The sequence below is a fragment of the Chrysochloris asiatica genome, unplaced genomic scaffold, assembly GCF_000296735.1.
Source record: "Chrysochloris asiatica unplaced genomic scaffold, ChrAsi1.0 scaffold00038, whole genome shotgun sequence".
Classification (NCBI taxonomy): domain Eukaryota; kingdom Metazoa; phylum Chordata; class Mammalia; order Afrosoricida; family Chrysochloridae; genus Chrysochloris; species Chrysochloris asiatica.
This window is the reverse complement of record NW_006408556.1, coordinates 1450516-1463398: the sequence shown is the minus strand read 5'-3', so window position 1 is coordinate 1463398 and position 12883 is coordinate 1450516. Positions and strand designations below refer to the sequence as shown.

The following is a 12883-nucleotide window of genomic DNA, read 5'->3' as shown; positions in this document are numbered from 1 at the left end:
GTGTGTGCTTTGGTATTTTTTTATGCTTTCTGATTGCCTCCAGGTAGATGTGATCAGGAGATGGGCTTCCCTTTTCCCTCTTTTTATTATTCGACTCAGAGTAATTGTCACAGGTGTAGGCTGCATACCTGGTGTATGGCAGCTGGTATTGGTTCTTGCCTGGGTTGTGGGATTCTATAGGGTGTGATTGTAGCTTGACTATATGACAGCAATTGTTGTCTCTTCTTGGATAATATAGCGAGAGAAAGAGCTCCCTAAAGGTAAAGAGGGGACCAAAAAAACAAAACAGCAACAGCAAAAAAGACAGATTGGATACTGTAGTCTCTAATCACAAAAAGAGAGAAGAGGAGAAAAACAATAAGGTTGCCTGAGAAATTTCAAGATGCCACTGTTGGTCATTATGACATAACTCAGGATTTAATTTTCAGCCTGTTTTGTTTTCAGTCTATGTCTCTCCCACTCCACAATCCCGCTCTTGCCTTTTTCCTAGTAATAAATAGTTCAGGGTTGGCTGTGGTCGTTTTGTGCAGCTGTTTGTTTTTAAGTGGAAACTGTTTTTTTAAAATTTGAGGTGATCTGTGCACATGCATAATAGAACACTGGGGGGGGGGGCGTGTCCACTTGCTCAAGCACTCCCTCTAGTCACTAGAATGGAGGTGGGCAGACAGCGAGAGACCAATTAAAAGATACAAAAAAAAGAATGTCCACAACTTTATCTCTTAGGTTCAATCAGGCTTCAGTCCATGGCGGCTCTGATCCTTCCCCCACCCGTTCTCACCCAAGATGGCGGCTCTGAGGGCCTCTGAGCCCGGTGGATTCAAAATCACAAGATTTCTTGCTTCCACTACAAATTCCACTGGCTATAAGGCCTTCAAACTTTTAAAATATTCCTATATATGTGGTTCAGAGTTCTGGAACTGTGCCCTAAACCTGCTTCATCTGGTATTCTGTGTTATTGCTGATGGAGATCCTCACTGCACTTCTACCAAATCCTCCATCAAGCCCCACCTCCTGCATAACTTCTTCTATAGTTTTCCTTATTCACTGTCCAACTTTCATATGCATATGAGGTTATTGAAAATGCCATGGCTTGGGTCAAGCACACCTTAGTCCTCAAACTGAACATCTTTGCTCTTAACCACTTTAAAGAAGTTTCGTGCAGCAGATGTGCCTAATGCAATATGTCATTTGATATCTTAACTGCTGCATCCATGAGTGTTGAAGGTTGATTCGAGCATGTTCTTCCCTTTTGATTTCCTAACTCAAGTCTTTTCACATTTCATTATAATACCTGACTTTGCCTTCTTGAGATGTCCTTTTTAATTTTCTGCTCAACTCTTTTACCTCATTTCTTCCATTCATTTTAGCATCTTTATGCTGGAGAGCAAGTTTCAGAGTCTCTTCTGACAGTCATTTTGGTCTTCTATTTCTTTCTTGTCTTTTTTTTTTTTGTGTGTGTGAACTGAGTGATAGTTTACATGGGAGAACATCGGCTTTATACCATCATTTCATTGCAATGATTACAGTCTCCGCTGTGCATCATCATTCACCAGTATTTGCTTCCATTCCCCTGCAGTTTTTTTTTTTTGTTGTTGTTTATTTGTTTGTGTGTGTGTTGGAGGGGTGTACACAAAAACACTCAGGAATATACAGTAATTTAAACAGCCAAAGAGCACATTCTGAAAGCCAGCATCATGGCTGCCAGCACCCAGTCCCTTTCTTTCCATGAGTCCAGAATCCTCAGCTACTCCCTCTCTATGTTCTCATCTTTGCCTCTATCTCTGGTGTTGCTACTTCTCTGGATAGGGTCCTGCATTCCACCTAAGTTCTTCTCCCTTGATGGTCCTAGTGTCAGTTGCTCTGGACTGTAAGACTAAGTGTTGTTGTTAAGTGCTGTCAAGTCTGTTCTGACCCATAGCAACTCTGTATATGGTTTCCAAGGAGCAGCTGGTGAGCTTGAACTGTTGACCTTACAGTTCAAACTGCTTTGCAGTTTGGCACATTAACCCACAGCACCACATCAGGACTCCGTAAGATTAAGTACTCATCTGTTTTTGTTACAAAACCTCTACCTTTATAGTTGTGACATTCATAATTATTCATAACAATTACTCACTATTGAATCACAAGAGTCCTATCCCCATCTCCTTTCACCAGACCTGTCTAGACAAGATGAAAACTATTCAGTGGGGACTCTACCCTCCCCGCACACTCTTAAACTAAGCTGCCTCTTGAAAACTTGTAAGCCAGTCACTTCGTGCCTTTTTTGCCCCTCATTTTAGGTAGCCAATGTCTAAGTTGCCTGTCCCTATCTACCCTATATACAGAGAAGATAGGATTGATCTTGATGCGAAGACTCCTTCCCTCTCAGTTGGTATTTTGAGCTACTACATCCCTAAGTATAGGTCAAGTTCATTAAATTTAGCAACTTTCTTGTCTTCTTAATTATATTCTTTATATAATACAACAACTCTTCTGGCCTTTGGTCATTAGTGTCTCGTGCATCATATCTGTTCTTCAGTTGATCTCTAAATTCAGGTGAGATGAGTTCAAGAAAGGCTGGAGGTTTATGTCTTCCCCAAAGGTACCTTAGAAGAGAGAACTGGCAATCTACTTCTGAAAAATCAGCCACTCAAAGCCCTACAGAGCACAGTTCTATTCTGTCACACAGGGGGTGACCATGATTTTTTTTTTCATTGGCAACTGGTTTCGGTTATATTGGATTTGCCACAGTAGGTTTCTATTACCCTGGCTCAGAACCACTGACCAATCAGAATCTTTCTCTTTTTATGACCCACCCCTTATACTTATGCTGTCCAATTATAATCCTTCCCTGGCAGGTAGGGACTGTCACTAGAATATCATGGATCTAGGCTTTAGCATTGCAATCTCAGTCTAAGGCAGTCTGGAGAACTGTGACTGTATAGACTCCAGATCTGGTGTGTCTTTCAGGAGAGACTCCTGCCTGCCTCCACCCCAACCCATCGAGTCAGTTCCAACTCATAGCGACCCTGTATAGGGTTTCCAAGAAGCAGCTGGTGAGCTTGAACCGCCGATCTTGCAGTTCAAACCAACCTTGCGGTCCAGTTCAAACGCCTTTGCAGTCCAATACATTAAGCCACGGTGCCACACCAGGAGTCCGGAAGGTGATTTAGAGGCCAATTAAAAACGAAAAGATCCTGCCCCCTTCTTGACTGAGCAGCACACAAGATCTACATGCTTACCCATTCTCTATGGTGGTGGTGTGCTGTGGAGTCAGTTCTGACTCATAGTGACCCTATATAGGGTTTCCGAGATTGTAAATTTTTACAGGAGTAAAAAAGTCTCATCTTTCTCCCACAGAGCAGCTGGTAGATTCAAATTGCTGACCTTGCAGTTAGCAGCGTAGCATGTAACCTACTACGCTCCTCTTTCTCTATAGGGTTCCAAAACCTTAAGACCCAGAATGACTGCATGAATAATTCCTTCTAGAAGGATCAACACAGAAGCTAAAGATGTCCCAAATGTCCAACTTTTCCAAACTACTGTACCACTCCGTCAACTAACTATTCCTTCTCTCTTCAGTACTGTCCCTTTCATCATTGTGGTCCATAATATGCTGAAGCATCTCACAGAACTCACGAACCCTCAAAGAAATGGTTCACGCGGTTATGGAAAGTGGCAAGTCCCAAATCATTGGAGTAGTCTGGAGGTCTCTTCCAACTCACATGGTTGCAGGGGCTGAGAAACCCAAATCAGCAGGTCCGATGACAGCTGGCTGACAAGGCTGTGGAAGCTGGCAATTTAGATCAGATGATAAATTACTGGCTCAAATTCCAAGAATTGGAGGTCAGATGATGACCCCAGATGGAAGAGAAAGAACATTGCCAAAGCATTCATACAGTGTGCTAAATGCAGATCCGACCCACAAAGGAACTGTCTTTACCAGAGCAAAGCAGTGTAAGGATGTGAAGGGTGGTGATTACTGTAGCATCCCACCCTAATCCTGCCTCAGTAATATTATGAACAGCAAACTCCAAAATGGCATCATAGCTGGAACTTACACTACATCACAAAATGGGGACTATAGCTAGAAGAGCCAAATTAGGTAATTCACAGCCCCTTGTTGTTGTTGTTAAGTGCCTTCGAGTTGGTTCTAACTCATAGCCACCCTGTAGAGAGTTTCTAAGGAACTGCTGGTGACTCTGGACTGCTGACCTTGTGGTTCAAACCAACCTTGCAGGCCAGTGGTTTATCCCACAGCACCACACCAGGATTCCACAGTACCTTAGACTTGGACAAAGGAGCCCTGGTGGCGTAATAAGTTGCTAACTGAATGGACAGCAATTTGAACCCACCAGCTGTTCCATCTGAAAAAGATGAAGCTGTCTGGAAACCCCATGGAGCAGTTCTACTCCGTCCTTGAACAGCTGGCTGCCTGCTTGTTTTAATTTACTTGTCTCTACATTGGGCCTCCAGGCTCCAAATCAGAGAATCATAGGTTGGTAAAACAGGGTGGGATTTTAGGGATCCTTTAGTCCAGACCATTCATTGAATGATTGATTACTCCAAAGTCTCTCTCCTCGCTCTCTCTTGGGTGGAGAAATTAGGGTTAAAACAGACAGTTGCTGGAGTCACCCCATGCCCCTTAATCCTGGCAGTGCTAAGCAAGGGCTTCATGCTAACTGCCCTGACCCAGGCAGCTGTCTAACTGGGAGTCAGGATGGCAGAAGAGAAGGGCGATATGAATGAGGGGCATGTGTTCCTGGCATTTGCCCAGGGTTCCTCTCTTCCCAGGGGGCCCTTTTGCTGGACCTTGGACAAGACCTTCTTTATCTTCCTAATCCTCTTCCTGGCACTGTTGATGCTGAACAGTGCCTATAAGCTGCTGTGGTGGCTACCATGGGCAAAGTTTGGGGACTGGCTCCTGATGACACCTGAGAAGGAAGAGGAGCTGGAATGGTGACTATCTTTCCCCGAAACATCCTCATTCCCTGCTATAGAGGGGAGAAAGGAAGACAGGAAGGAAATGGGACTGTTGGGGGTCTGTCCAGAGGACACTTACTTGTATAACTAAGAATAGCAATCTTAAAATTTTAAAAATAGTTTTGAAATTAAACTCTGAAATAATTTTGAAAATTTTTGTCATTTGTCAAATATTTTGAAGTAGGCATCTAAAATTTTTCACCATAAATTAGATTGCTTCAAGGATTTAAAGCAACATTGGCATATTCATAATATTCACATTTCAAAATAAACTAGTTAAATTAACCTTTTGAATGTCCATGAAATAGAGATGTCATAGTGATATGACACCCATCACCACCCATTTCAGAATATATAAATAAGCTCTTACTTAACAGATGAGAATCATTTCTTTTCATTACTCCTTTTTCTTTCTGAACTATTACCTTCTACTTCCTCACATGCAATTTTATGCTTTTATACTTGAAAGTTTTTTACTGATAACCTTATCAGATTTTTATGTATAGACATATGTGTTTAAAATTTTCTCTTCTGGATTGTTATTTTTCAAGTAGAATTGGTCCAAGCAAGAAAGACTTTACAAATATTTATAAGGATTAAAAAGAAAAAGAAAATTTTTAATAGGATAGACAGGATGGTGTTTACGGTTTCTTGATAAAAGGAATTGGCTATTGATCTTTTTATTTGCGACAAGTTAAGATTACCCAGGAGATTTCACAATTGAAAGCTATGTTCTCTTCCTTTTTGTAGAGGGAGGAAGTCTATTGTGAAAGGTGAAAGGAAGAAGATCCTTTACTGAAGACACTTCCTCAAAAAAAAAAATTTTTTTTTTTGGACAGGTTGAGGATCTAGAAGTTAAAACCCATAAAACACCCATTCAAGTACCCTTTGAAGAGTTTTCATGGTCTCAGTTTGAAGACTGTAGCCTTACAGAGGGGAGGTTTGGTGGCACAGAGGTTAAAACACTCACTACTGAAAAAAAAGGTTCCAACCTACTAGTCATCTGAGGAAGAAAGATGTGACAATCTCTCCTAAAGATTTATAGCCTTGGAAACCCTATAGGACACCTGAGACTGAGGTTCAAACTCACCGAACTGTTTGGAAACCCTGTTACATGGTCACTATGAGTCAGAATGGACTCGATGGCACTTAACAACACAACAACAAACCCGATAGATAACTTTACTCTGCCCCATGGGGTTCTACGGGTTGGAATGGACTCCATAGCAGTGGGTTTAGTTTCCTTTGGGTCAGCTTAGAGAACTGATGTGGAATTCTTTAATGGAAGGGGCGGTTTTAGGTTCTGGGATACCAAAAATATGAAGGATATATGGGCTTTTGGTGGTTCTAGAAAATGGGACTATACCAGTATGGAATACACAAGGATGCAGCAGGTGAAAATCTGATTGGAGTCGTGTCTACCTTTTGCTTTTCCCATAAGGTCACTTCTGAATGTAGCCCAGCTTTGATGAGTCCCTCTAACTCCTCTAAAGCTGGTCTTATTCTGCCTCGAGGAGTCTTTCTCACACCCCTAAAGCTAGCAGAACAGGTGCGGATCAGACAGACATCACAATCGCTTTCTTTCCCTTTCCTTCTTTCCTCAGCTTTCCCATAGGAAAAGACAAGACCCACGGTATTTTACGAGTCTCATTTCGTCCCACACCTTCACAGTGGTCTTGTGCACAAATTCTCCACAAAGCCTCGGCCCCATCACCTGCCTCAGGTGCAACACTCTACAAATCACAGCCTCCAGGTCTGCACTTGCTGCGCTTAGAGGAACCCCTCCAAAAAACAGAACATGATGGATGGATTGGTCATTAGTTAACTTGGTTGAGCTTGAAAAGTAAATCAATAAAACAGTAACAACGCATTTGTGTAGCGTGATGTCCTCATTCGTGTACTCGCGTTATACGATGGGGAATTGAAGGCATATATATGAGTGTAGAAGCAGATCGTGGGCGAAGGCAAGAGGCGCACAGCCTTTGGAAGAAAAGGGACGGGAGCAGTTGATTAAGCCGTGCACACGGATACCTGGGAGATGGGAAATCATGGCCGCAAAACTTGTTAATAGCCCAGCGGAAGGAAAAGGTTTTATTTCCCTCTTCAGAGATTCCCACATTTCTGTGAAAAACCCTGTTTAGCCGTGGGGAGCCTAACTCCTTGACCACCCAGTTCCGTCTTCCCTCCCCCACTTAGAAAACTGCTCCGTCCTCCCTGCACACGTCTGAACGACGGTTGGGCCCAACGCAGGAAGTTTCTGATTGGAGGAGTCACAGAAGCACCGGGTGAAAAGAGCTTCACTAGCTGTGCGCACAAGTCCGGGCGCAGAAAGTGCCGTACAGTAAAATGGCGACTCCCAAGTGCTTGGTTTTCACAGAGGCTACAAACTTGGCCCCCTACAGGTTAGGGGGTGAAGGTAGCCGCAGACTACGTGGGCGGCACTGGTGGTACCCGGGGGCGGGGTTACATCCACTTCCGGCCACAAGAAGACTACATTTCGTACCACAAGATGGCTGCGCCTAGGTGCATGTAGACGGAAATTCTGCGACTTCCGGTCTTGAGTAGGGACTGCGGTGGGAGGGGGAAGGAAGGCGGAGAGAACCATGCGAGGTTCTGAGAGCAGCGGCAAGGGTCGCCTCGTGAGACCGTTTCTGAGGTGGGGGCCTCACGGTGCGGGTAGACGGGGTGGGGACATCGAGGGAGAGGTATTGTGGAGACCTGGGAGCTGAAATAGTGGTTGTAAGCTGTGGTACCTCCTGTTCCTGAAGGGGAGCGAACGGCCGGGGTCTGAACTGGGGGAGGGGGGGAGTTGGCGGGAAGCTCACCTGGGGAAGGGGGTTGAGAGAGCAAAGAGGAATCGAGAAAGCCCAGTTGGGGGCCACGGAGAGAAAATGGGAAAAATTAGGGTGGGGTGAGAGGGAGGGGATTCGAGGTGAAATATTTCCAACCGAAAGCCCCAGTTTGAGGACACCTATCAGCGGGTGGACTGTGGAGGTAATTCAAGGAATGGTAAGGAGAATGGGTTGTTGGGAAGGAACCTCTTCCTCCACAGAGTCTAGAAGTTGGTATGACCATTCAGGATAGGGTGGGGATGTAGGTTTGACATGCTTGAGGGCGAAAGGGGGAAACCCCGTGGAGTGGTGTCGACGGGGGTGTGGCATCTGTGAAAGAGGGTGTCAAGTAGATACGCTGCAATGTGGGAAGCTGCCCTGAGTTTCGAGCTTGCCAGTGTGAGAGTGGGAAAATGAAACAGAAAGACCGGAAATCGACGTGACTGTTGGAGCCGGGAGGTACAGATTTAAGTTTGAGATGGTGAAGAACCTGAAAAGCATTTAGAACTAACTAATGGTTGCTGATAGGCAGTGAAGACACTTGAGCAGATGTGGTGTTACTGAAACCCAAGGAAATTGGGAAATGTGAGATGAAGGGATGGGGCTATGCTGGAGGGGCTCTTTCTGAGGCCCCATCCCCTTCCAGCAGGACTTCTGAAATCCCCACAACTTCCTCCCTCCGGGGGATTTGATCCCCCATGGCTACCGATAACAGCATCATTGTGCTGGATGATGATGATGAAGATGAAGCAGCTGCCCAGCCAGGGCCCTCCCACCCACCCCCCAGTCCGGCCTTACCCCAGGCAGAAGCCCCTGGCTCCTCTGAGCCCAGTGGGGCCGGAGGCAGCAGTAGTTCTGGCGGCAAGAAATGCTACAAGTTGGAGAATGAGAAGCTGTTTGAAGAGGTGAGCTTTAGGGGAGAAGATTATACTCCAGGGAGGGGGATGGCTGATTGGCTCTCCTTCCTTTTCTGCCCCATTAACCCCACCTCATCTTTCTCTTGTCTTGGCCCTCTCCCTTGTCTCCCCTCCTGGACCCTCCAGTTCCTTGAACTGTGTAAGATGCAGACGGCAGACCACCCTGAAGTGGTCCCATTCCTATGTAACCGGCAGCAGCGTGCCCACTCCGTATTTCTGGCTTCAGCGGAGTTCTGCAACATTCTCTCTCGGGTCCTGTCTCGGGCCCGGAGCCGACCAGCTAAGCTTTATGTCTACATCAACGAGCTCTTAACTGTTCTCAAGGCCCACTCAGCCAAGAAGAAGCTGAACTTGTCCCCTGCTGCCACCACCTCCAGTGAGCCCTCTGGAAATAACCCTCCCACTGACCAGTCCTCAGACCACACAAATACTGAGACCACTGCTTCTGAGCCTCCAAGGACTCGTGGTTCCCGGCGGCAGATCCAGCGTTTGGAACAGCTGCTAGCTCTCTATGTGGCAGAGATACGGAGGCTGCAGGAGAAGGAGCTGGATCTCTCAGAACTGGACGATCCCGACTCTACATATCTGCAGGAGGCACGGTTGAAGCGTAAACTAATCCGCCTCTTTGGGCGTCTGTGTGAGCTGAAAGACTGCTCTTCACTGACAGGCCGTGTCATAGAGCAGCGCATCCCCTACCGTGGAACACGCTACCCAGAGGTTAACAGGCGTATTGAACGGCTTATCAACAAGCCAGGGCCTGATACCTTCCCGGACTATGGAGATGTGCTGCGGGCTGTAGAGAAGGCAGCTGCTCGTCACAGCCTTGGCCTCCCCAGGCAGCAGCTCCAGCTCATGGCCCAGGATGCCTTCCGAGATGTGGGCATCAGGCTACAGGAACGACGCCACCTTGATCTCATCTACAACTTTGGCTGCCACCTCACAGATGACTATAGGCCAGGTAAGGGGTTTTGCGGGATGCCTGCTAACAGCCCATGTGAGAGAGAGTCTCTTGCTAGGGTTTGGACTGAATACGCTGACTATATATTTTCCCACATAGGCATTGACCCTGCGCTGTCGGATCCCACCCTAGCCCGGCGCCTGCGCGAAAACCGGAGCTTGGCTATGAGCCGACTAGATGAGGTCATCTCCAAATATGCAGTGATGCAAGATAAGAGTGAGGAGGATGAGAGGCAGAGAAGAAGAGCCCGACTTCCCCAAGGCATCTCTTCCCACTCTGCAGATCCCCCCAGAGCTTCCTCAGATTCTGGTGAGGTATGGGAGGGATACCTCCTTCAGAAAGGCCATGTCTTCCCCCTGCACTGGCCACCAGGGAGTCCAGGGTATAAAGATGAGGGAGTATACAGGAGGAAAGCAAGGGCTGGACTATCTGGGGCAAGGGATTCCTTAGCCTCCTTTGTCTTCCAGGGTCCTAGTGGTTTGGCATCCCAGGAGTGCCCTACCACCTCCAAGGCTGAAACAGATGAGGAAGAAGATGAGGAAAGTGATGATGAGGAAGAGGAGGAGGCCACAGATTCTGAAGAGGAGGATCTGGAACAGATGCAGGAATGTCAGGGGACCAGTGAAGAGGAGGAAGAGGAAGCAGGTATGTCGGGGAAGCATGCTCCGCATGTGTCTGTTTCCTCTACTATCTTGAGCATAAGCCACCTATTGAAACGCCTTGCTCCTCTCCTTACTGTGTCCTTTCAGCCATATTTTTCCTTTAGTTCTCATACCACCTGTACTTTTCTCCCAGGCAAAGATGGAGACAAGAGCCCCCTACCCCCATCACACATCTCCCCTAAGAAGGACCTGGAACCTGGCAAAGAGACAAACAAGTCTTCAAGGGAGCAGCCAAACAAAACACTCCCACTATCCCCACCATCTTCACTGTCAGAGGAGCCGCTGGCTCTTTCCAGCACAGATGCTGAAAGCAATGGAGAAAAGTTGCCCCAGGAGGAAGAGAGTCCTATGTCTCAGCTCTTTGAGCTAGAGATCGAAGCTTTGCCTGTGGAGGCCACCCCTTCCCCTGAGGAGAGGGACATATCTTCTACCAGGAAGCACACAGAGGTCTCCCTCTCCACTGTTCTGGAGAACGGAGCAGCCATGGTCACTTCTAATTCCTTCAATGGAGGTGTGTCTCCTCATAATTGGGGAGATTCCTCCCCCCCAGGCAAGAAACCTCGGAAGGAGAAGGACACAGGATCAGGAGACAGGTAACAAACAGCTTGGAGAAAGGGAAGCCAGGGCAGGATTGTGGGTGGCTTTTTGAGAAAAGTATTGGATAGTCTGCTGGGGGTGAGATGGCACACTCCCCTTCTAGTCTTACTCACTTTACCCCCTCCACACATTTCTGTTTCTTTTTCCAGCTATGTGGAAAAGCAAAGGGCAGTGCATGAGAAGAATGGGAAGATTATATGTACCCTTGCCAGCCCACCCTCACCCTTGGCATCCATAACCCCAGTTGCTGATTCCTCGACAAGGGACTCTCCCAGCCATGTTCTGGTCACCAGCTCCCTCTACAGCCCTTCAGCTAGGCTGCCCCAAATTCCTCAATCCCAAGGCCCCCGGCCTGGTACTTACAAGGTAAGGAAGGGGTGGAGGCTGTTAACTTCTGCCAGTTTCTTCTCTATCGTTGCCTTTCAGTTTCAGCTTTACTGAATATTGTACCCTGCTACATTCTCTCTAAGAGAGCTCTGGTAGCGTATATAGTGGTTTTGAATTGGGCTGTGAACCACAAGGTCAACAGTTCAAAACTACCAGCTGTTTCTCAGGAGAAAAGATGAGGCTTTGTGCTCCCGCAAAGATTTACAGCCTCGGAAACCCTGTACAGGGTGGCTATGAGTCGGAACCGACTCCACGGCACATTAACAACAACAACAAAACATCCTCTCTTCCTTGTTTTGCACCCCAATGTTTATCTGTAATATGCCGCTTCCTTTGCTTCTCCACTCCTGAACCCCAGATCTCTGACACTTAAACATTTGTCTCTCACTCCCCTGCAGATGAGTGTGGCCACACAGTGTGATCCAGAGGAGATCATTGTGCTTTCAGACTCTGATTAACTGGTTCCTCAGTCTTCACCTTCCCCGTCTTCTGAGTGTTTTGAGGATAACATTTGGAGGATGTTTGAGAGCAGATGGCTGAAAAGGGAAAGGACTGAACTCATCCCTTTTGGCGGTGTTTCTTTTAAAGACACAAAAGCTTAAGTTTTTCACAGACACAATAAAGTTCTTTTCTTATTGTAGCCCTGTCTTTTCCTTGTGATCTTGCTGTCACAGGCTGACACCAGTTCTTTCCTGGCTCAAGCCAAGATTCGCCCTGGAATTGCCCATTCCAGCCTGACCTATGCAAGTTTTGGCGTTTCTCAGCCTTTGGGCCTTGCCTGTCCTCTGCCAGACTGAAATAAGTGCTTCGGCCTCCTTAACGCGCTTTACTTTCTCACTAAGAGCGGTCGGAGTAAAGAGGCCAATCAGAGGCCGACTCAAGGTTATTTGACCAATCCAGGCCAGGAGGAAGGGGGCGGGACTTAGGGAGAACTGTCAGAAGCTGGGAGGCGAGGGCGATTCGACCCGGTAAGCCTGCTAATGGCCACGGCTCAGGGGAGGAGCCTGGGCAGAGAAGGCTAGGACCCATCGCTAATTGGAAGAGCAGGCTTACAGAATTAAAGGGGAGTGAATGCTTCGGCCGAACCAAATCCTGAACCCTCAGTGGAGGAAGGAACCTGGTGCCTTTAAGGTGGAATGAGGCGATGGTTTTTTAAAGGAGAATTGGCCGAGTCGGCCGAGTATTGCCCAGCGGCAAGGGCGGGGTGCCCGGCTGTGCCTTTAATGTCGGAGGGGCGAGAGGCGGAGCGGGGGCGGAGGGCGGAGGGAGTCGGCGCAAGATGGCGGCGGGAGGGGCCCAGGCTGCGGCTCTGGCCGCCAAGTGAGGGGCGGGGGGGCCCGGGGGCGCGCGGCCCGGTAAGCGGGGACGCGCGGGGTTGGGGGCACCTTCCGGGTGGGAGAGGAGGCCGTTGTAGTGCTTGCTGCGGAGTAGAGGGGGGCGGGGTCCGTTGTGGGCGGGGGTAGTCGGGGGGCGGGGTTGTAATCACAGAGGGGCGGGGCTATGGGGAAGCTGGGGTAAGGGGGCGTGGTCATTGAGAGAGTCTGAGGGGGGAGTGGGGCATGGCCT

General features: G+C 47.8%; 1 protein-coding gene across 1 annotated transcript; it reads left to right on the top strand.

The window, feature by feature from the left end:
• Positions 1 to 7568: 7568 nt before the first annotated feature.
• On the top strand, positions 7569 to 11775 carry DAXX (death-domain associated protein). Its single transcript, XM_006860361.1, has 8 exons — positions 7569 to 7621; positions 8512 to 8701; positions 8840 to 9671; positions 9771 to 9985; positions 10139 to 10316; positions 10467 to 10926; positions 11080 to 11296; positions 11716 to 11775. The coding sequence occupies exons 1-8, from the start codon at positions 7569 to 7571 to the stop codon at positions 11773 to 11775; spliced, it is 2205 nt and encodes a 734-aa protein (XP_006860423.1).
• The last annotated feature ends 1108 nt before the right edge of the window (positions 11776 to 12883 follow it).